The sequence below is a fragment of the Nicotiana tomentosiformis genome, chromosome 1 (assembly GCF_000390325.3).
Source record: "Nicotiana tomentosiformis chromosome 1, ASM39032v3, whole genome shotgun sequence".
Lineage (NCBI taxonomy): Eukaryota > Viridiplantae > Streptophyta > Magnoliopsida > Solanales > Solanaceae > Nicotiana > Nicotiana tomentosiformis.
The window spans coordinates 31274052-31300303 of NC_090812.1; the positions used below are offsets into that span (position 1 = coordinate 31274052).

At 33.1% G+C, this 26252-nt stretch overlaps 1 protein-coding gene across 1 annotated transcript; it reads left to right on the forward strand.

Moving 5' to 3' along the window:
- Positions 1 to 20535: 20535 nt before the first annotated feature.
- On the forward strand, positions 20536 to 22523 carry LOC104104832 (heavy metal-associated isoprenylated plant protein 35-like). Its single transcript, XM_009613019.4, has 3 exons — positions 20536 to 20789; positions 20897 to 20972; positions 21154 to 22523. Exons 1-3 carry the CDS (start codon positions 20736 to 20738, stop codon positions 22161 to 22163), a joined length of 1140 nt encoding a protein of 379 aa, XP_009611314.1. The 5' UTR covers positions 20536 to 20735; the 3' UTR covers positions 22164 to 22523.
- The last annotated feature ends 3729 nt before the right edge of the window (positions 22524 to 26252 follow it).

The window sequence follows — 26252 nt, forward strand, 5'->3', positions numbered from 1 at the left end:
ATATCCTAATTCTTGCTTAGTCCTTACCTCCTCTAATACTTTCTTCATAATATAAATTTACAGTCCACAGCGAGCACTAATGTAAGATGGGCCTTCACAAGCAAAAAAGAATTTAGAAGTAGACAAAATTTACTTTTCAGCTGAACAATTAGGTCTTTTTGCTTTTAGACCTAATTGCTTAATAATACTTAATTTAGTCTCAAATTAAAGTATACCAATTCTAAGAGTATGGACTTTTAACTACTAATGAAACGTGCAATTAGTCAATGTCTCGAGGATAAACATCCAACTATAAAAAGTTTATAAGTCAAAAATTTTCAAAGGTGTTATAAAATATAACTCAAAGTAACAATATAGAACAAAGAAAAACAAGTTAAGAGATATATAGAGAAAGAGAGAAGAGATTCTTATTTCTTCTTCAATTGTGTGTATTTTCCTGTCTATTACAAGGCCTTTATATAGGCATGAAAAGTGAAGAAAATATGCCATTGAATATGTCATTAAACATAAAAAAATATATCATTGAATATGTCATTAAGCATTTGAGATGAAGATCATGGAGGAAGAGTAGACATCCACCATAATTTGATATTTCTTATAACACTCCCCCTGGATGTCCATAGATAATGTGTCTCGTTAAAACCTTATTAGGAAAAAAAATCCTAGTGAAGAAAAAAGAGTACACATGTTTAGAAATACGCCTTTTGGTTGCCTCATTAAAAACCTTGCAAGGAAAACCCGGTGAGATAAGACCTTATAAGGAAAAAAGAGTACAATGCGTATTAACTCCTCCTTTGGTGAAATGTGCTTTGTCCTATCTCCTTTTATGAATCCTCTATTTAATTGGGTTATGCATGCTGCATTGTCTTCATACAAAATTGTGGGTAGTTTGTCACACTTCAAACCACATTTGTCTCGAATAAGATGTATTATAGACCTCAACCAAACATATTCTCGACTTGCTTCATGAATAGCAATTATTTCAGCATGATTAGAAGAAGTAGCCACGATTAGGGGTGTACATGGACCTGGTTGGTTCGGATTTTATCAAAACCAAACCAAACCAATTATATCGGTTTGGATTGGTTCGATTTTGTCGGATTTTTCGGATTTTTTTGTACATGAATATTATTTCAGTCTTGCATTATTAAAGTTATAGATAAAATTTTGATAAGTGAATATATGTTTACTAAAATTTATAAAAAAAAAACTAGCAAACATATGATCTATTAAAGTGATCTTATGGGATAATATTTTTAGTAACACATAATAGTTTATTTTCTTAGTCGTCTACCAATATTTTTGGTTGATGTACGCTTTCAGGGTTAACCAAATTTAATAATTAAACATAAAAATCAATATGATACCTAAATAATGATATGTTCTATGTAATTTTAGACTATCGAAATACCACTTCAAATTCGAAAAACATATAATAAATCTTGACATATGAATATGAAAGAACAAAGAGATGATTGGCTTCAATAACACATAATAAGAAAGTGATAAAATTTATTATTTAAAGTAAATAAAAATGAATGCACTTTATAGTTATATTAAATATTATATCCCATGAGAGGATCTCAAATATTTCTAGACATCTTTTAAATAAAATTCTATATAAAGTCTTAAATTATATATAAAAAATTATATATTTATATGTCGGTTTGGTTCGGGTTTTTTTACTCAATACCAAACCAAATCAAACCAAACCTAGTCGGATTTTTTAATCGTTTTGGTTTGACTTTTCGGTTTGGTGTAATTTTTCGGTTCGGTTTATACACCCCTAGCCACGATTTATTGCTTAGTCGATCGCCAAGATATGGCAGTGCCTCCACATGTAAACATATAGCATATTTAAGATCGAGCCTTGTGTGTGTCAGATAAATACCCAACATCGGCATAACCAACAAGATCGGGACTGCAATCATTGCCATAAAATAAGCTCATATCAGAAGTCCCTTTTAGATACCGCAATATGTATTTGATTCCATTCCAATGTCTCCTTGTATGCATAGAGCTATATCTTGCTAAGATATTAACTGAAAAAGTTATGTCAAGCCTTGTAGTGTTAGCAAGATACATTAGTGCACCAATTGCACTAAGATGTGGTACTTTAGGACCAAGAATGTCACGACCCCAAATTCTCTCCGTAGGACGTTGTGATGGTACCTAATCTCTAAGATTAGGTAAGCCTATCAATGCGGAATAAAAATACAAATATGAAACTTTACATAATTACAACTCCCAAAACCTAGTAGAAATAAGTCACAAGCTTCTAAGAATTTAGTTTCTATGTCTCCATACATCATAGTCTAAAACAAATAAGGAAGACAATATAGTAAGATAGAAGGGGACTCCGGAGTCTGCGAACGCTGGCAGATATACCTCAAAGTCTCCTCGTACAACTAGTTTACTGATGCCTGGTCTGATAAGTTGTACCTGAATCTGCACAAAAAGATGTGCAGAAACGTAGTATGAGTACATCACAGCGGTACCCAGTAAGTGCCAAGCCTAACCTCGGTAGAGTAGTGACGAGGTTAGGTCAGGCCCTACTAGATAATAATAATTGCATGGTAAAATATTTAATAATATAATAAAATAAAATAACAATGGAATGAATCAAGTAGCATGTCACCATTTAATTACACAAAATAATGGCAATAATATCTCGTGGAATCAAAACAGAATTCCTTTCAACATTTTAAGAAAATCACAACAAATAATCAAAGGCAATAGCAGCCATAAATCAATATCAACAAGGGCACTCCCGAGGTACCGCCTCGTAGTCCCAAATCATAAATAAATTCACAATATCTCATTTCCTTATCTCATCGCGGGAGCCTTCACAATTTATTTTAGAGAAAATATTTTTTTCGAAATAGCATCCCGCGTTTTAGCCATCCTTATCACTAGGGGTGTTCATGGTTCGGTTTGGATCGGTTTTTTCCTAAAAATAAACCAAACCAAGTAAGTCGGTTTTTAAAATATTAGAACAAAACCAAACCAATTAAGTCGATTTTTTATCGATTCGGTTTTTGTCGGGTCTTCGGTTTTTTCAGTTATTTATTATTTTTTTTAAAATATGAAACATACACTAGCAAACACATATTCTAGCGACTACATTTTCAACGTAACTTTATCAAACCAATTTCTCTTTGAGAAATCTACCATTTACCAAGATATATTGATGGTAATTGAATCAAATAGTGATGAATACTTTAAGTACTCATTTAAAAATTAATTATTTTTAACATGAAAAAAATTCTTTTACATAGCAAAAGAAAATTACCAATCAAACTAGAATGTAAAGGCAAAGAATTAGATTATTATAATAGCAAAGGACTAGACTAAAAATACAAACGACTAATATGTACCATAAACTTTTAGAAACATTATATAAAAATATACATATATATAGGTATAATAATAAATTTAAATAGCTACTTCTATAGTCGGTTTGGTTCGGTTTTTTCGGTTATTTTTTTATTAAAACGAAAACCAAACCAAATTTGATCGGTTTTTAAAATTCAATACCAAAACCAAACCAAACCTAAAATATATTGATTTTTTTGGTCGGTTTGGTTCGGTTTTCGATTTGGTTCGGTTATTTGAGTTTTTATGAACACCCCTACTTATCACACCACATGACTTCTAGTAGTTCCTCCTACTAGCCACGCGTATCAAGCCACTCTTATCTCACCGCATGCGTTTCAATACCCAGACCTTATATCACCGCATGCGTATCAATATCACAATATATCACAATTTGCACCTCAAGTGCTCAAATAATTTAGCTTGCCAAAATATTTCAATAACAATATTTTTCCACAATAAAGAGCTCACGGCTCCATCACAATGAGTACGAAAAATCTTACAAAAATATTCAAGAATAAATAACTCAGCAAAATAATATTTCAAAATCTTTAATACGTTGCTTCAATACCAAATTTAAAAATGTCAAATACTTCATATTAGTAATATTTAATTTAAAGAAAATCAACTTCAAATAATGCACAGAATAAAAGAAATCAAGTTTCAACTAAACAGGTAAAATAATTAGCAGGAAAAGGTCAAGCAAATTTAAAGTATATAAATCAAATCAATGATGGGGAATATAACAAGATTTAATAATTTAATTAATATGCAACAGTGATCTACACAATTTAAAAATATAATTCTTCACATTTAGTCTGTGTACACACTCGTCACCTCGTGTACACGACTTTCATCACATTACAATTAATACCAATCCTAGGGAAAATTTCTCCCACACAAGGTTAGACAAGTTACTTACCTCGACTTACTCTAATTTAACCAAGTAGTATGCCTTTTTCTCGATTTTCCGACTCCGATCGACTCGTATCTAGTCATAATTAATTCGATACAGTCAACAAAAATTATAGGAATCAATTTCATAAGAAAATACTATATTTTTCAATAAAATCCAAAATTAGATAAAAATTACCAGTGGGGCCCACCTCTCGAAATCCGGCGAAACTTATGAAATCTGACAACCCATTCAATTACGAGTCCAACCATACCAGTTTCACTCAAATCCGACTCTGAATCGATACCGAAATCTCAAAAATTTATTTTTATGAGATTTCTAAAATTTTCCCAAATTTTCATCTCAATACACTATTTAAATGGTGAAAACAATGATATATTCATGTATATGGACCAAATCCGAGTTAGAATCACTTACCCTAGTATTTTTCTTTGAAAATCTATCAAAAATCGCCTTTGCTCAAGCTCCAGTTTGTTAAAAATGGCGAATGGGACGAATGCCCTCTTTTATAAATCTGTCTAGGAAGCCTTCGGAACTGGACCTCGATCGTGACTTCCATCATGGCCCTCGAGCCTAGGCCTCGATCGTGGCTTCGATCACAGGCTCGAGCTTGGACCTCGGTAATGGCATCGAGCCTGGTCTTTCGATCATAGCCTCGATCCTGGCATCAAGCTTGGGCCTTTGATCACTGGACTTCGAGATTGCCTTCGATCATGGCCCTCGAGCGTGGGCCTTCGATCACTGGGCTCGATTTCTGGGCAGAAGAACATTTGCAGCAGCTGTTTAAGTCCCATTTTTGATCCGTTAACTATCCGAAACTCACCTGAGACCTTCGAGACCTCAACCAAATATGCCACCGATTAAAACATCATAAGAACATATTTGAAACCTCAAATAACATAAATTGACGCTAAAATCACGAATCATGCTCCGATTCAAGCTTAATGAAACTTAGAATTTCCAACTTCTACATTCGATGTCGAAACCTATCAAATCAAGTCCGATTGACCTCAAATTTTGCACACAAGTCATAAATGACATAACAGAGCTTTGAAAATTTTCAGAACTAGATTCCGACCCTGATATCAAAAAGTCAACTCCCCGGTCAAACTTCCAAACTTAAATTCCTATTTTAGCCATTTCAAGCCTAATTTCACTACGGACTTCCAAATAAAATTTCGATCACGCTCCTAAGTCCAAAATCACCAAACAGAACTGTTGGAATTATCAAAATTCTATTCCGGAGTCGTTTGCACATAATTCGACATCCGGTCACTATTTGACTTAAGCTTTTAAAATCTTTAATTTTTTATCAAAATTTCATATCTCGGGTTAGGGACCTCGAAATTTAATTCCGGGCATACGCCCAAGTCCCAAATTATGATACGGACCTACCAAAACTGTCAAAATACTGATCCGAGTCCGTATGCTCAAAATATTGACCAAAGTCAACTCAGTTGAGTTTTAAAGCTCTAATTCACCTTTTAATCCATTTTTTACATAAAAACTTTCCGAAAAATTTTACGGACTGCGCACGCAAGTTCAGTAATGATAAATAGTGCCTTTTGAGGTCTTAGAATACAGAATTAATTATTAAATTTAGAGATGATATTTTAGATCATCACAAAGAAGCTCTTCATTCTTTTCTTGAGGTCGGAACGGGTCCTTATTCACATCAAGTGATCGAACAATCATCGGAGTACTTAATGGATGTGCTCCATCCATATAAAACTGTTTTAAGACCTTTTCTATGTAGGTAGATTGATGAACAAAAGTCCCGTTTGCCAAATGTTCAATTTGCAAACCAAGACATAATTTTGTCTTTCCGAGATCTTTCATCTCGAATTCCTTCTTTAAATAATCAATTGCCTTTTGGAGTTCTGTAGGAGTTCCAAGAAGGTTTGTGTCTTCAACATATACATCAAGTACATCAAACTCTGATGTTATTTTTTTATAAAAACACAAGGACAAATGACATCATTTATATAACCTTACTTTAATAAATATTCATTAAGGCGGTTATACCACATTCTTCCTGATTGCTTTAGACCATACAAAGATCTTTGCAATTTGATTGAAAATATTTCCCTGGACTTTGAATTATGTGCGTCAGGCATTTTAAATCCCTTAGAAATTTTCATGTATATCTCATTATCAAGTGAGCCATAAAAGTAGGTTGTAACCACATCCATTAAATGCATGTCAAACTTTTCATGGACAGCAAAACTAATGAGATAACGGAACGATATATCATCCATAACAGGAGAACACGTCTCTTCATAATCGATACCTGGCCTTTGTGAAAATTCTTGTGCAACAAGGCGTGCCTTATATCTTTGTACCTCATTTTCTCATTTATTTTACGTACAAAGACCCATTTATAGCCAACAAGTTTAACACCATTAGGTGTTTGGACTACATACCCAAAAACTTCACATTTTACAAGTGAATCCAACTCAGATTTGATTGCTTCTTGCCATTTTGGCAAATCACGTCTTTCTTGACATTCTCCTACATATTGAGGTTCAAGATCCTCATTATTTGGCATAATACTAGATGCAACATTGTATGCAAAGAAATAATCCACCATTATATTCAATCGATTCAAATTTGTCTCAATATCGATTGGATTTATTGATAGTTCTTTATTTTATTGAGTCTCATGCTCATTGATATCCTCATGAATCTCAAGATTGGTTAAATCATGGGTTTCTTTATGAAACTTTTTCGTAGTGTCATCTTTATTATTTATTTTCCTTTTTCTAGGATTTCGATCCTTAGAACCCAATGGTCAGCCACGTTTTAGGCATGCATTTGACTCATTAGCTATGACATTAGAAGATTGTCCAACAGGGACATCAATACGGATTGGAACATTCTCTGCAGGGATATGTAATTTCGTTATCCTTTTCAAATCCGTAAAAGCATATGGCATTTGATTTACTATTTTCTACAAATGGATAATCTTTTGCACATCCTTTTCACAAATAGAGGAATGTGGATCAAGATGAGACAATGCTATATTTTTCCACAAAATTTCACGTTTGGTTTCACTAATTTCTCTCCCTAATTTTGGAGAAAATGCCTCATCGAATCGACAATCTGCAAATCGAGCAGTGAACAAATCCCCCTTTAATGTTTCAAGGTAGAGAATAATGGAGGGTGATTCAAACCCAACATATATTCCTAACCTTCTTTGGGGACCTGTCTTGGTGATATGGCGGTGCTACAGGCACATATACAGCGCATCCAAAAATTCTTAGATGGGGTATATTAGGTTCATGACCCAAAACTAATTACAACAGAAAATATTTATGATAATTTGTCAGTTTGAGACGAATTAGCATTGCTGCATGCAAAATGGCATGACCCTAAACTGAAGTGGGTAACTTGATTTTCATGAGTAATGGTCTTGCTATCAATTGCAGACATTTAATCAAAGATTCTGCAAGGCCATTTTGAGTGTGAACATGAGCTACAAAATATTCCACTTCTATCCTAATTGATAAGTAATAATTATTAAATGCTTGGGGATGAAAACTCAGTGGAATTATCAAGTATAATAGACTTAATTGGATTATCGAGAAATTGTGCCCGTAATGAGATTACTTGTGCCGTTAATTTTGCAAATGACAGGTTGCAAGATGACAATAGGCATACATGAGACCATCTAGAAGATGCATCTATTAAGACCATAAAATATCTAAATGACTCACTAGGTGGGTGAATAGGTATACAAATATCCCCTTATATACGTTCCAAGAACGCAAGGGACTCAATCCTAACCTTTGTTAATTAACTTGCCTTGATAACAAGAAGTGCAAGAAAATTCATTATTTAAAAGAATCTTTAAATTCTTTAATGGATGCCCATTTGAGTTTTCTATAATTCGTCTCATCATAATTGATCCAGGATGTCCCAATCGATCATGCCAAAGTACAAAAGTATTGGAATCAGTAACCTTTTGGTTTACGATAGAATGTGCCTCAATTGCACTAATTCTTGTCTAATACATGCCACAAGATAAAGATGGAAACTTCTCAATAACCTTTTTCTAGCCAGAGACATTCTTGGTAAGATGAGATATTCGAGATTATTCTCATCTATTGTCTCAATATGAAATCCATTTCGACGGATAACTTTAAAACTCAATAAGTTCCTCTTGGACTTGGAGGAGAATATTGCATTCTGTATGATAAGTATTGTTCCCTTAGGCAGAGTTATATTAGATCCTCCAGAGCCTTCAATTAGATTACTACTACCTAAAATTGTAGTAACATCTGCCTTACACATACTTAAATGAGAGAAATATTTCTTCTCTTTGAATATTGTATGTGTCGTACATGAATCAATTAAGCAAATATTTTTACAATTGAACTTTGATCCAAGTTTGCTTTGAGAGATATCCATATTTGTTTCCCATAATTTGACATACAAAAAGAAGTATATGAATAAATATTAGTATTTTCAGAGAAAAAGAAAAAAAAAATAAAGTTAAACCAATGATTCAATAGTGACTTTTAATACAATTTCGAGCAAACTCTAATTATGATACAAACAATTCCATAACTATAAATAATGCAATTATTTTTAGGTTGTCATATGATTTTAAAATACGAAAAACTTAAGTCATATTAATACACATGAAACAATGAGTGTGCAAATAAAGGTAACTAAACATAAAAGTAGACAATAAACTATATAAACATTAAAAACAAGACCAACGTTCATAAGGTATATAATAAACAAAATAACAAAATATTGTAGTAATATTAACGAGTTACCATAAATAATATATTACGTATACAATAGTTAAGTAACAAAAAGATTTCCTAAAATATGCTAAATAAAAAATGGTCAAAGTTATACATGTAACCTCTTAATTGACATCCTTCTTGAAGAAAAGGTTAATGACGCTTTATTAGAACTCAGATTAATTGGATGACAAACCAATTGCTTGAACAAAGTGCGGCATTGATACTATTAGTACTTTAAATAATTAAGTCATATTGACATAAAAAAAATTCAATGGTTGTTTGGTACTAATTTTCTATGTTAAATGGAATAATATAATATTAACACATAAGAAAAGAAGAATATTACTTGGCCACGGTCATGGCCACGACCACGACCCCGAATAGTATAATGGGAATACACCTCATTCATGTCGGGCAATGGTGTAGACCCAATGGGTCGATTATCGTAATTTTTCATGGGCAAGTCATTGTTTCGTTCGGCCACAAGGAGGAGATAAATCAACTCAAAGTACTTTTTAAAACCTTTCTCTCGGTACTGCTGTTGCAGGACCATATTTGAGGCATGAAACGTTGTGAACGTTTTTTTTTTCAAGCATATCATAGTCAGTGATACTATCTCCACAGAGTTTCAATTTAGAAGTAATTTTGAACATCGCAGAATTATATTCATAAATAGACTTAAAGCCTTGGAGCCTCAGATGAGCCGAATCATATCGTGCTTGTGGAAGTATAGCCAACTTTAAGTTTTCATATCTTTCCTTTAAGCCATTACACAATACAAGTGGATCTTTGACTGTGAGATATTTTATTTTCAACCCTTCATCAAGGTGATGGCACAAGAAAATTAAGGCCTTAGCACAGTCTTGGGTAGATGTTTTATTTCTATCTTTAATGGCGTCTTCAAGACCCATTGCATCTAAATGAATTTCAGCATCCAACACCCATGTCATATAGTTCTTGCCCGAAATTTCAAGGGCAACGAACTTTCTTTTCATAATATCAGTCATAATTAAAAGAAGAGAAAAATTATACCTTAGTCTTCTCAAAGAGCTTCTTGAGACGGTAGAGTCTCGTGCTGATAACGTGTTATAAAATATAACTCAAAGTAACAATATGGAACAAGGAAAAACAAGTTAAGGGATATATAGAGAAAGAAAGAAGAGATTCTTATTTCTTCTTCAATTGTGTGTATTTTTCTATCTATTACAAGACCTTTATATAGGCATGAAAAGTGAAGAAAATATGCCATTGAATATGTCATTAAACATAGAAAATATGTCATTGAATATGTCATTAAGCATTTGAGATGAAGATCATAGAGAAAGAGTCGAGACACACACACATATATATATAGTCGACTATTATTTTTAGGGAACTGCTAAAAATATATATCTTTTGGGTAGATGAGTCGATGTTGAATTTACATTTGCCAACGATTTACTGCAAGAACTTGCAAAGTGAGACATTAAAGCCTGAATTTGGACCAACCAGCATATGGGGAAATAGTCGTAAACGAGAACCTAAAGATGCAAATCAATGGATCCAGAAATTGATCATAAGAATCATGTGCAAGATTTTTGCACACCTCCTTAAAAAAAGTATTAAATAGCTTTAATCATAAGAGTATTTATATTAACTATCATTTATTATTGTTGTGAAAAATCGAGAGTTAACTAGCATACAATCACACACAAAATAAATAGAGAAGAAAAATCAACACAAGGATTTAATGAGGTTCGGCTAAGCCTAATCCTAGGGGCAGAAGCATAGAGTGTTTTCCACTATGAATGAGAAGAAAAGCACAATACAATCTATAAAATCCCCAATTACAATCCATATATATAGATCCCAAATAGTTCTAAACCTATAAGAGAAATGTTTTCCAATTTGACAAGAACAATAGGTTTTCCTTTCCCAAATCTATTAGGACAATGAGTTTTCCTAAACCTATAGAGATTATGGGTTTTCTAAAAATACAAGGAAATAATTCAAGCCACAAAGTAACAAATTTTTCCCTTGGCTTGAATTCTCTTCATCAATAGGAACAACGTCTCTTTACCTTGACCTCAGCCCTTACAAGGGCTCTACCCATTGTCGCACACATCGACCAAGTCTAGGCAGCGCCTAAACTTGTTAAGAGACTCAATCTCTTCAGTCATAGCACTAATCCGTTGATTTGGTTCTGTACTCTAAATAGCTTCTGGATAGCTATAACACTCAAATACATCAACAGTCTATGCAACTGCCAAAGCAAATCCCACAGGATTTGTATATACAAGAAGATTCCCATCAACTACGTTTGCAAACCTTTGCGGTCAATGCTATATTGTTGTTGTTGCGCATGTGTATCAACATTGTCATCTTGATCAATATTATGCACCTCCTCCACTTCTTTTACTTTAGAACTATTGGGATGAGCTAGTGGAGATTCAATTTCTAGTTCTATGCGGTCACTGGCACCACGATCTATTTCTGTTATTGCCTTCTCTAACCCTTGTAACACCAAGGAAGATTTCATCATAAACTTTCACAGACTGAAACTAGAACCCCAGTCAAAGTTCTCTACTCCGTACTTTGTTGAAGATGAAAAAGACATCTTACCCTAGATTATATGTAGAAAATCGAACCTTGCTCTAATATCAATTGTTGCGAAAGATCCTGGGTTAACTAGTACACAATCACACACAAAGCAAATAGAGAAGAAAAATCAACATAAGGATTTAACGAGGTTCGGCTAAGCCTAATCCTTGGGGCAGAAGCAGAGAGAGTTTTCCACTATGAATGAGAAAAAACACACAATACAATCTATAGAATCCCCAACTACTACCCCTATATATAGATCCCAAATACTCCTAAACCTATAAGAGAAAGGTTTCCCAATTTGACATGGACAATAGGATTGTTGCAGAAGATCGTGGGTTAACTAGCACACAAAGGCAAAATATATTCCTGTCATCCACTAGCATTCAATGAAGAATATTCTACAGCATTAAGTACATGATTCGTTACTGAGAATATGGCATTCACTGCCCACCGTTACACATTCTTGATTCTTCAATGGCCCTCATAATTATTATTTAAGAGGGGGTTGATCCTAGGACCTTGTTCCCTAGGTGTTGCTATAAATAGTTAGCTCTACCATCATTGTAATACACGAATTTTCTAGCAAGCATATACTATACTCCATCAAAAGCTCAATAATATTTTACTTTCTTATTTATTTGCACTGTTCTTACGGCATCCGGTAGCTCTGCACCCGGGACCAAGATATCTGCCGTTTATTTTAATTTCAAGGCTAAGTCTTATATTTTTGCCTAATTCATCTACTATTCTTGGATCAAATTAATTCACTTGTCTATAAACCACTAATAAATTCAACAGTACCATTTTACGGGTAAACAGTTTGGTGCCCACTATGGGGCATAGACAGGCGTGTAATTGAACTGATCCCTGCGTCTATTACTAACTTGTTTGATTTCTTGTTCTTAGCAAAATATCATTACAAATGGCAGACAATAGTGTCAACAACACACACAACATTGAGGCCCAAGGAAATCAGCCTCAGCACAAAAATTCCATCAGCGATACCCGTAACGAGGCAATGCCAGTCCACAACGGCCGATATCCGCGACATGTTCGGGAGGCAAATCCTGATGATGCTGAAGACGAGCACGTCATCGAAACAGTAAGGATCTTGAATGAGCAACAAGAGGCTATTATAGGCCATCTCACATGGCAAGATCAGGTCATGATGGAATTAAAGTAGGCGTTATCCGGTTGTATGGGGTAAAGTATGTTCATATTTTATGATCGTATGAGAAAATGACACGTGGAGCCAAAGACAGAGGACAGTCAAACCCGAAAGCAATGATCTCGCTTGTCATCGGAGAGAATAATGTTCATAAAGGCAAAATAAATGTCTTCCATCCGGTAGCATTCAATGAAAAATATTCTATAATATTAAGTGCATGATCTATTATGGAGAATATGGAATTCATTGCCCACCGTTACACATTCTTCAATATACCTCATAATTATCATTTAAAAGGGGCTTGATCCTATGACCTTGTTCCTTTGGTGTAGCTATAAATAGTGAGGTCTACCGTCATTGTAAGGACATAAATTTTCTTACAAGCATATACTATACTCCATCAAAAGCTCAATAACATTTTACTTTCTTATTTATTTGCACTGTTCTTACTGCCTCTGGTAGCTCTGCACCCGGGACTAAGATATCTATCGTTTATTTCAATTTCTAGGCTAAGTCTTATATTTTTGCCTAATTCATCTATTACTCATGAATCAAATTAATTCACTTGTCTACAAACCACGTATAAATTAAACTGTACCATTTTACGGGTAAACAATTTAGTGCCCACCGTAGGACATAGACAATCGTGTAATTGAATTGATCCCTGCATCTATTACTAACTTGTTTGATTTCTTGTTCTTAGCAAAAAAATCATTAAAAGTGGCAGATAATGGTGTCAACAACACACACAACATTGAGGCCCAAGAAAATCAACCTCAACACGAAGATTTAATCAGCGATACCCGAAATGAGGGGAAACAGGCTAGGCCGGTCCACAATAGCCGATATCCGCAACATGTTCGGGAGGCGATTCTTGATGATGCTGAAGGCGAGCACATCATTGAAACAGCAAGGATCTTGAAGGAGCAAGTAGAGGCTTTTATAGTCCATCTTACACGGTAGAATCAGGTCATGAAGGAATTAAAACAAGCGTTATCGGGTGCCTCCAACAATGAGAATGGATAAGGTGCAGAATCTCCCGGTGCTCTCGCAAATCAAACAAAGTAAAGGGTCGATAACAACACCTCGAGGGGCGAAGTCGGCTTTGACAGGGACGGGGGGAACGGTAACGGACCCGGTAACAACGATGAGAATGATCCCTTTAAAACCGAACTAATCAACTTCCTTATACGAAAAGTAAAGTCAAGATGAGTTTAATTTACCATGATATTTTGTCTTTCACCCGTATTTAAGGGCTAGTTCATTCCAAATGCGGGTCTCGGGCGTAGTAACGTCCAAACTTTCTTTGGACCCACTGGTCCAAACCTTCAACCCTAAGTGGTACCCAATGATTTGCTAAAATTAGCAAACAAGAAAGGTTAGTAACGATACGAGACGATCTTAAATGAAAGAAAAGACAGATGGTGAACTTACGAGTGCGATTCCATAATTCCGGAAAAGATGAAGTCGTGGTCGGAATGATGTCGCAGGTGGCAACTGCAACAAACCATTCCATCCATGATGGATAGCAGAGCATGATGGCCACGCTTGCTGAAATTTATCATTCTCCCGCGAAAAATCTTGGGGGAATAAAGATTTATTAATCGAGCTAGGGTTAGCTCCTCTCCCGTCTCCTGGCACAAGCGCCAAAGACATGCGATTTTACTCCACACAGAAGGACTTACTTATGCCAAGCATACCTGGTAGCGAATGCAGAAATCCACGATGATGGAGTCAAGCTCTCCACTCAAAGAAAATGGCCTCAAAGTAAATGAGTACGTATAAAAATACGTAAAACCCTTCTTGGGTAAGGTTATCCGCTCTGCCAGATCAGGAGCGATAATATCTAAATCTTGGCAATAGCAGTCTTACTTCACAGTAGGAATACTAGAAGTACAGATGGAAGAAGTGTATACGCTAACAGACCACGTACGAGGGTGAGCGGAAGGATACTTATCTTCAAAGTCTTTAGTTGTGACAAGACTCTTTGGGATGATATAGTTCACTGTAGGAGGAGTAGCATCATCAGCTTTACCTTTGTTCTTTGAGGAACTAGGGTTTCCAGAAGAAGAGGCCATTTTTTATCAGAAAATAAGGAAAGTTTTCTCTCAAGAAGAAGGTTAAAGAAAGGTTGAAGACAAAGTACGAGATGAATAAAGAGAAATCGAGAAGATTTGAAGAATTATGAAGCGTAAATGAAAAAGTTTTATGCGTATAAGTAAAGGGATAGGCGGCTAAAATCGTGGCCATAATTACCTCGATAACCGACAAAAGTGATGCTGAATCGTGGGATGACGCGCGTTCGGGGTATTAAATACGGAGAGACTTGCGTCTAATCAACTATCAGAAACTTTTCGGAGGGGGTCAAAGAATTTTCCGCCAAGAAAGGTATCTCCACCAACTTTTCGGTGACACAAAGTTATGTCATCGGAAAGCAGGGGGACTATCTGTATGGGGTAAAATATGTTCATATTTTTTGATCGTATGAGAAAGCGACACATGGAGCCGAAGACAGAAGACAGTCAAATCCTAAGGCAATGATCTTGCTTGTCATCGGAGAGAATAATATTCATAAAGGCAAAATAAATGCCTGCTATCCGGTAGCATTCAATGAAGAATATTCTATAGTATTAAGTGCATGATCCGTTACAGAGAATATGGCATTCACTGCCCACCGTTACACATCCTTCAATGACTCTCATAATTATCATTTAAGATGGGCTTGATCATATGACATTGTTCCCTAGGTGTAACAATAAATAGTGAGCTCTAGCATCATTGTAAGGACACGAATTTTCTCACAAACATATACTATACTCCATCAAAAGCTCAATAACATTTTACTTTCTTATTTATTTGCACTGTTCTTATTGTCTCTGGTAGCTCTGCACACGGGACTAAATAATCTGCCGTTTATTTCAATTTCAAGGCTAAGCCTTTTATTTTTGCCTAAACATCTTACCTAATTGATTCAATAGAGCAGTAAGAGAAATTTGAAAAAAAGTATTAAATAATTTCTCATTTTAAAAATTTAAATATCTAAAAATAAACTCATTTTGTTAAAATGACTTACAGTATTTGGGATCGGGGAGCCTAACACTATTTAACTTTTTTTAATTATACACAACACATTGCTGATTTGGAATTTTTGTGTGTATATGTGGTCGTACCATCATTCTTCTATGAAAAAAACAGAAAAATCATATACTTCATAATGTAAGGAATGTAAGGAAGTATATCGAAATAACAACCACAACAAACTCAGTGTAATTTCACAAGTAAGGTCAAAGAATTATCTCAAAATAAATTATAATATTTCAAAAACTACATTGAGGAACAAAATAAAATGAAATGGCTGATTCTACAATCACCTAATATCACGAAATTTGAGATATTATTATTAAACCCCCATCTCTTTATTTTTAATATAATGAGTATGCGCAATTCGAAATAAAAATATTTTTGCAGGATGAATTAAAGGGCCATCTAGTAGTTTACGTTAATACATTATTAAAAAATATATCAATAGATTTAGATTAAAGGTTGTGGTAAAATGGTCATTACTACTCTATCCTTAATTACTCCCTCCGTCCCATATTATGTGTCGTATTTCTTTTTTACATGCTCCTTAAAAAATATTAATTAGGAAAGGGATTGGACTATTCCACCCTTATTTGTGTCTTAAGATATAATCTCTTTTCATTGAATATTTATTCTATTTATGTGTTATCTCCATCTTCAAGAACAATTATTACTAAGGGTAAAAAAAGAAACAAATAATCAATTTTGTCTTGAACTTCTAAAATGATAAATAATTTGAGACAACTATTTTTAGTAACCACAATTATTAATATGAGACGAAGGAAGTAGAAATTTTGGGTTCGAGCCCCCTCAACCCTAAAATAGGTTGAATCTGAACTAGTCGCATCCTAAAGCATATACCGGAGACCATATAAAAAAAATCTTAACATTTTAAGAAGAAAACCTATTAAGGATCTTTTGTCTTTTCTGAAGTTGGGAAGTAAATTCGAATAGCTGAACCATTCAATATGCAATAAAAGCGCAAATTTAATTAAATTTATGTCCACAACTATCACAACAATAATACACACAGATAGAAAAGAGAAGTAGCTATGAAATTTAAGGATGGATCCAATAGTTTGATGGGCTTTTATTTCAGAAATATTTGTCTTTTTCAGCGATTTAAATTCTAAGCCAGAAAAGAGTGTCAATTAATTTATTTTCCATAGTATATATGTCTCCAACTTGCTACTGAAGGACTTATTATTGTAAAATCGTACATTGTCCCCTCCTCGTGCATGTGCACTGTCAAATACTCGTTTAAAGTTTGTTCTTCTTCGATAAAGATTGCAAATAGCATACTAATTTAAACACCAAAAAAGAAAGGTAAAAAAGAATTGAAAAGAAATTTGAGAAAAGATGAGAGTAAGTACAAAAAGATAAAGGATTAAAAAGAAGTAACAACATGCATGGAAAGATTTAAAAAGTAGGGGGAGAAAAAAGCAGCAGTTTTAGGCATACAAACGGATATTTCTTGAACCAGAACCTCTTAAAATAGTAAAACTTACTTGAATTTACGTAGAATAAATACTGTAACAAAGTGTATAGAATAAATACTGTAACAAAGTGTATAGCATAAATTAAATATTTTGACCATGTGTTTGCAACATGTTACAACTTCCTTAAGATCTTATTGTATGAACAAAAATTATGTGTCTGCTTATTGAAATTTATCAATATACATTGCCCTTAATTATGATGGTTAGTTTTTAGAACTAGAATTGCTTGATTAACAAATAAAGATATTAACGCTGGTCTTGTCCAATTCAAATTGGCTGTTGACACGTAATCAAACACTATGTTTAAGGTTCTTAATTAAAGCTGAAGCAGTACTCAACAAAGGCCGACAACATGTTTTAGTTGCTAAGGGTGAAATGATCTTTCTGGTATTCAATGATGTGAAATTGTAGTAGAGGGAGAGTAAAAACTTAGTCACATTCAGAATTACAATAAACTGACGAATATAAGATGTAGTGTTTTTATTATAAATCGTCAAATGTGTATTCTCACTTTAATTATAGTTAAATTATTTTATTAGTATAAATATCAAGTAAGTATTTACTCAAATGTTAGTGGGGAAAAATCAAAAAATAAACTAAAAGACATTAATTGGACAAGAATTTCGCCACTCGTGCATCATGATAGCTAAATTTTACAAAATAGGATAGACAATCCTCTTAGCATTGCGTCCCTTAATTAGTTCAAAGTATGGATACAATTACACTCACAATGACGACAATCAACAAGAGTGTTTCGAAAAAATATATATATTTGTAGAAATATTACACCTGCTTACCATTTGGTTTAGATTTTGATCAAATTGTGTTGGTTCTTGACGGAAAAAGTAAACTTACTGATTCAGTATACTTTAAACACACTTTACCATTCAGTAAGGTAGTTAGCAGAGGTAATTTTTGTATAGGATAGAGTATTTATGTAAACTTCATAATGTTATTGTCTTTCCGGCTCAAATGCATTTACCTTATCTCAAAATGTTAAAAGACAGGTGTGTCTATCTTTCAAGATGGACTAGGGAGAAGATATTGCTACTCCCTATTCCTAAGCATAATGTACTCTTTTGGAGATGAATAAAATGCACTGTTTGTTAAAAAAAAAAAAAAAAATTAAAGTTTATGTTGTTTAAGATTACAGCGACATTCCATTGCTTCTCAGTTTCCGAGTTGAAAAATTAGTTGATCCGAATGAATCACTCGTTTTGCCTCACTTCACCTATCTTCTGAAATTGACCTCCTTTTTGTTTTCAGTTATTTGGTCGTTTTAATAATAGTATGAAATCAAATCACAATATTTTGATCATAGGAAGAAGGGAATAATAATTTTGAATGAACCTATAAAGGTTGTGATGGAGTGGTAAGTACTCCTTTATCTTTAACCAGAGGGTCTCGGGTTCGAGCCCCAGGTATGAAGTTGCCTTTGTTAGGAAACGTTTTACCCCTAATGTGATACTTTGCAACGGGAATTCGAATTTAGTCGAGCCCCAATACAGGTACCAAACACCCGTGAGAAACTAAAAAAAAAATTGAATGCACTAGCATATAGAGGAACAAGTTCTTGAGACGTATCTGATAAGGTGAATAACCGTTAATAGTGAACCTAAGTTTCCCAAAACCTTTTGAATCCTCTAGGAAACATCTTCCAAAATGTTAGAGAAAAAATTCCTTCACTCCTCCTAATATTTATACTTTCCACATACACACGCTTTCTTCTTTAAATTTCTGTTTCTAGTACAGTTTCTTCCGGGCAGTTGTGTTAAGGAATTTAAAGTGGTATTTAAATGGCATGATCCGTTAACAGAAATTAGGAAATTAACAAGTTGTATATGTAGGTTAGCCTGTAATTATAACAAGTTGATTATCAATTTTATTAGATTATCGTTTAACATCTACATTAAAGACTTATTATTACTATCTTATAAGTGTTTGATGGTATAAAATAATATTACCGACGACATATAAAATGTAACCTCAAAAAATTAAAGTGATTGCACGTATATACGATTTTCTAAGTAATTGAAGTCTTAAACCAATATGTAACTAAAGTTTTTTCAAGTGTCAGGTGAAACAAACCGCTTTCTTGTTTTGTATTTTTTGCACATTCGTACAGAGTGTAATAAATATATTTTCTTTCGATTTTTTTTAATTATACATAAGCAAAAGTTCGTCTAAATGACCAAAACGAAAAGCAAAAGCAATAAATTTTTACCATACTGTTAAATTGTATTTTTATATGCACCAAAGATGAAAGTATTATGCTTGCACAGCTTCTTGCAAAAAGTTTTTGGAAGAGATTTTTACAAAATAATGTTGCTAGAATTGCTGTGTTTAGGTGATTTTTTATGACAGACAACTCAAATAGTGCCTTTGTGCCTGCAACGGGATAATTCAAATTCTTGCAAATTAATTTTAGCAAGCTTTGAAGGAAAAATAACTTTTTAAATTTTTTCAATTTTCCCAAAACACTGGAAAATTTTATCACCAAACAAACACGTGGCAATGGTGTTTGCTCAGGCAAAATTTTGAAAAAATTAATGCTAAAGTTATCTTGATAATTTAAATTACATTAGCAAAAAGAAAACTTTTGAAAAACAAAAAAATTACTCCCAAAATACGGTTTTCAAAGAACATTCTTAAAAAATAATTTTACCATTTTCTCAAATAGATTCTTGTTGTCTCATTATTCCATTTACTTTCCAAGTTATGAAGCAAGCAAGGTAATCAATCTATAGATATTTGTCAAAAAGAAAACAAAATGATTCAAGAAATTAATAATTAATAATTACGAAAAGAAAGTTTTGGTAACTTATTTACTATTTCATCCGTTTCAATTTACGTGAACTTATTTGATTGGACACGAAATTTAAGAAAAAATAAAAAAATTTGAAATTTATGGTCCTAAATAAATCAAAAAAGAGCCCAGAGTATTTGTATAGTTATAAAAAAAATTCGTTAATGATAGAATTATAAATTTAAGTTAAAATTATTTTTAAATTTAAAAAGGAGTAATTGACTTAGGAAGGAAATAGTTTCATTTAAAGGAATGAAGTGTTATTTTAATTCTAAGTTGTCCGTTGGTTAAGAAACAGAAAATTTCCGAACTCGCAGTATAAAATGCAGTCCGTGTAAAGAACCGAGCTTGCCTATAGATAGCTTCGCGCCTCCCTCAATCTACTTCACTCTCCTCACTTTCCTCTATTTCTCTCTCTTAAAAAAAAGCCTCTCTCTCCCTTCACACTTTCTCTTGAGCGCATAAATCTTTTCCTCTTCTTCTCCTCACCTAATTCCTTCCTCCTCCTCCTCCTCTTCTTCTTATTATTATTGGCTTATATAGTTTAATAATGGCAGCACAAGACATACCAGAAGATCCCCCAGAGCAGCTCATGAACTACAAGGTTTGTCTTATTAACTACTTCATTCCATTTTTTTAATTTTTTTCTCAAATTGAAGCATCTCCATTTATTATGTTATACTAACATCTTCATGCATATTATTTCTACAGACATGGGTCTTGAAAGTTTCCATTCACTGCGTAGGCTGCAAAAGGAAAGTCAAGAAAATTCTCCAACAAGTCCCTGGTATTTATATATCCCCTTCTCAGTTACCTCTTCATTTCTCTCCTTGAGCTTCATAACATGCTCTTATTAATTTGTTTAAATTTTTTTAAAAAAAATATTTTGAAATTTCTGTATTTAGCTAGAGGTTTAAAAGTTTCCAGTTCTCCAGTCTTAAAAATTTAATTTTTCCTTCCTTTTTCAGGAGTATATGCCATAGATATTGATCTCAAGCAACAGAGAGCAACAGTCACTGGTAACGTAGAAGCCGAATCTTTACTCAGGAGGCTACAGAAGTCCGGTAAACCCGCCGAATTATTGCCACAACAACCTGATCACAAGGAGAAAAAGCCTGCTAAAAACAAGAACAAAGAGAAACAAATTGACCAACAAAGCAAAGAACCTGCAACAAATAGTCAACCAGATACTATTATCAACAAAGAGGTGAAATCAAAAGCTAAAGTTATAGTACCAAAAGAAGCTTCTGGAAAAATTCAAGCTGCCAGCGGTGAAGCACCCACCAAAAGTGAGAAGCCCAGCACTGGTTCAGCTAAACCGGAGGAAGAAACCGGCACCGACTCTAATGATGGCCCGGTAGTTAAGGGTAATGAAGCTGGCGGTGAAAAAGGGAACAGCGACGAAGCAATAAAGGAGTCTAAATCTGAGGGGAAGAAACCAGAAATTGTCTCCGCCGGTAAACAACAAATTCCGGTGGCGGCGGAGAAAAAAGGTTCTGACAGTGATAATGCTTCTGTTAGTGGCGAAAAAAGCGGTGGTGGCCCAGGTGTTGAAGCAAGTGGTAGTACTGGTAAAAAGAAGAAAAAGAAAGGGCAAAACGGTAACAACGCGGAGGGGACACATTCAAGTGTTGCTCCGGCAGGTCCAGAATTCGAACATCATGATATGGGCCCACAAGCTTTTGTTCCGACCAATGGTAGCCCTCCACGTCATCCAGATTATCATTACTACCTGCAGCAGGGCCCACAGTACTACTCCCCACCACCAGCATACGTCGTTAGCTACAATACAGCGCAACCTACGAGTACCTATACGGCATCGTATTATGCTTCGGCACCTCCAATTTCGTATGCGTATACGTATTCTGGTCCCGTCACGGAACCTCCACCGTCCGATCTGGACTCGTATCCACGCCAGCCGCTGGATTCATTTGAAATGTTTAGTGATGAAAATCCAAATGGGTGCTCTGTTATGTGATGAAATTACAAAATCCGGGCATTATTATACGTAGGATTTTGGAGTATACGGCTTATACTGCTTGTATAAGTTCCAAGTATAAGAGGGTTTAATTTTGGGGTTTTATGTAGATAAATATAAAAACGGAGAGATTAGGGTGAAATTTAGAAAATGCCAGGTGTTAGGCGTTGGGGGCTTTGATCTTTAAGTGGGTTGTTGCTTCTTGTTGAATGTTTTAGCTTTATTTAGTAGACATTTACGTTTTTTAGTCTAAAAAGTAGCTTAGCCATGTAATGCTTAGTTGTACTTTGGCTCTTTTGCCTCATTCATCTCTTTTTTTCTCTAATTCTGTGTAAAATAGATTTGCAAATTTGTCTTGCATTGGTGAATAACTTATGATTAAGTATTCAAGATAAAGAACAAATATATTCATTTTTTAAAACTTGTACTCAGGTTGGAATATCATAGAGGAGGCGGGCATAGTCTATTCCTTTCGCATTTAGATTCCCAGTCTTCTTTCCGGGAGGTAAATCAATAATCTCCCATGTCTCATTCTTCTTAAGTGCACTCGTCTCCTTCATCGAAGGGGAAAAAAATGGTACTTTCGCCAAACAAGTAAGTATAAATATTTGTTTTTTTATAGACTATCGCTAGCCATAAACACTATTATTGCTAGCCATTATTAGTTAGTACTAGTTTCAGGGTACACCGTTGCACGTGTTCTCCATCATCGTTGCGCGTGTTTCCCATCTCAACGAGTGATTTTTATTTGAAAATTATATATTATTTATAAAATTATGTTTGAATTATAAAATAAAGTGTACGCTTCTGAAATTTATGCATATTGATCTCATATAGCTAACTTAATAAAAGAAAAAAAATTATTTGTAAAACTCTTCGATCACTATTCAAAAATTTACCTTAGATTATGCTCCAATATTATAAATTCATATGTTCAGTTTCACAAATTATCGTGCTTTCTTGTTAGCTTCGGTAAAAGCATATAGCCCTTGAAGATTTAAGATTTGGAATTTTTCGGATACACATAAGCTTTTATTACAATTCTTAAAGATTATCAAATTCATGTCTTTCTCAGTTTCTCTCTTCTAAGGTTTCGATATTATCCATGTAATGAAGTTTTAGTTGTTGAAATAAATAAATAAAAATGATGATTTAAATAACTTTGTCGAAATGTGCATAAGCAAAGGAAACATTACTAAAACATGAAAATTTAATAGGCCGAACAAATTACTATAAAAGTTATTAAATTAACTAACTCTATGTAATCATATTAATTTGGATTTTTTTATATATATAATTCATTTTAAAGTCCTAAATGTTTGGACTTCTTACATAGTTCAAATACAAAAAAACATTAATACGCAAAACGTTAATTGATTTTAAAATCTTGAATATTAGTAAAATATTTACACAACATTTTTATTCAAGAACGAATTACAAGAAAATACACTTGACTTCACACCATAACAAAAAATGGCCCATGTTTTTAAGTTTTACCCGACCTAGACCATATTGTACATATTTTGAAAGAACTAGCAAATTCAAAATCTGTGTTCTTACAACCATTGCTTCTAAAAGCATGGAGTTAAATTTGTGTTCTCACAACCATTGCTTTCACTCTATCTTCTTCTCACATCTTCTACATATGTTTTAAGGGGCCGTCCGCCATTACTGCTTCTCCCCCTGTATCACCTGGTTTCAATGTAAGAAAGTTGAAGAGTAGAAGTCCACCATTGAAGGCCATTCAAAGCTTTACTTTCGAAAATAGGATTTTTTGAGTTTGTTAGTTGTGTGGATTGGGTGTTGTTCCAATTGAATGAAAATATCAAAAGGTAGTTCAAAATTTAAATTTGAAGTGATTTGGAGTAGATTTGAGAAAGATTTGAGTTAAATTTTAGAAAAAACGCAAAGAAGAAGACGAAATCAGTTTTTTGTATAATTATGTATAATCTTGTATAATAGTGTATAAACACATCTTATACACTTTTATACACCTTTATACAAGCGTTTGTAGACGAACTTCTTCCGCGATTTTTAGTTGCAATTCTTGTTCAAAACCAGTCCAAATCTCTATTAAATGACTTCAAATCTTATATAATATCTACTTATACTATTTCTAACAAGTCTAAATAACACTCACTCTAAATTTCTCACAAAATCAAATTCAAAATTTAAACTCACATATTTAAGCTTGTTAAAAATCTAATTTTCACAACCCAAATAGATTTGATTTGTTGAACTAATATTTGAGTCACAATTACTAATTTGAAAATTAACTTAAAAGCTTGAGCAATCGTTTTTAAAAATTAAATAGTAATTTCGAGAACCTATTGGAGTTGAATTTTGAATCTTAGCCTATTATTTTTGGGCTAGTTGGTTATAAATTGAAATATGGGCTATAAAATTGAAAAGTAGGGAGCCAGTTGTTCTCATGTGAAATTTTCCCTTTATTCAATATAAAAATGATTTTAAAGAATAAAAAACCGATTAAAATTTCGTGTAGAGGTTTAGTGCTTTTATAATATAAATTTAGGCTGGTACGGTTTATCTATATTATATTAAAAGCACGAATACCCTTAGCGAAATGTGGTTCTTCTTTTTTACCCTTTAAAAATAGAGTTCATACCGGATAAAATAGTCATTTAATTATATTCCTACTATTTAGGACATTGAAATTAATTAAAAATTTACTATTAAATCTTTTCTTATTTGAATTAGGTAAAAACTCCTAATATTTAAGAACTTAAAAATCAAGTAAGATTTTATTTCTATAAATTCTTGACTAATATTTATAGATAATTTGTTAATGGAATGTAATTATTTAATTTTATCTATATTTGAAAGACTTCTTGAATTATCTGTGCGATTTAACAAACCTAGCATATCCTAATTAAATCATTATTACTGAGATGTGCTGCAACATTAACAATTCAGTCCTATTTAAATTTAGCGATTAATTAGTGCAGTCAATGAAAGATTCGTGCTTTATAATAGTTCACCATGGAAAAGGAAAGGTGAAGTATTCAAAATCATCGCATGCATAGTTTTGACCATATGTAATTGAATAAATGATCGTTTAGATCATTGATAATAATGATACTAACTGGAGTCATAAGAAAGTAACGTTCTATTATTATTATTTAAGAAAGAGTTTAAGTTTCATGAGATGTAAAAATTATTTAGGTAATGGTCCAATTTAAGTTGATGTGACTATGTATTTTTAGATTTTTTAAATTAAATGTTATGTCATATCAAATTTTACAGACAACAATGGGTTTCGGTTGATTTTAGTTTTTGTGTGGGATTAGGTTTCACTCACCTTCTTTTCTTTTCGATTTAGTATTCCTATCCATAAAGACTTGTGAACTAAAATTTATTAAAATAAATATGATATTGGATGAAATAGTTATTTAATTATTTTTTAATATTTAGAAATGGCCATTTAATTAATTTTTTAATATTATAAGAATATTCATTTGATTAATTCTCTAATATTTAGTCATAAAATCTTTTTTCTCATTTGAATTATATAAGAATTATAAATATTTCTGATTTTCAACTCCAGTAAAAATGTATAAGCAAAAAAGATAAAAATGCTATAACCTTAGAAAAAAGTTATACTTGAAAGACAACATAAACCTAAAATAATCCTAAGAAACGAAAAGGAAAAACTTAAGTTCCGGACGAGCTAATTACTTTGAAGCTTCCAATAATTTAATAGGAAAGCATTATTCTTATAAACAAAATCTTAGAAAGATTTGACTAAAAAAATTCGTATTCGTATATTATTTCACTGACTTTTCATTTATTTATATAATATATGTGTTTTAAATTATAAATTTTCTTCTTTCAATTATCTAACAATAAGGTTATGTTCTCATAAAAGGGAAAGAAAGAATAAATTTAAGAGAAAAAACAAAGAGACACCAATATGCTGCTGCTGCAGCAGCAGCAGCAACAACAACAACAAAAGAGACACCAATATGCATAATACTCATTTTATTTTATTATAAAAAAATATAAAAGTTTTATATTAATTTAATTTTTTTTATAAAAAGGTGTTCTAGACAGAACTAAGAGGTATTAATA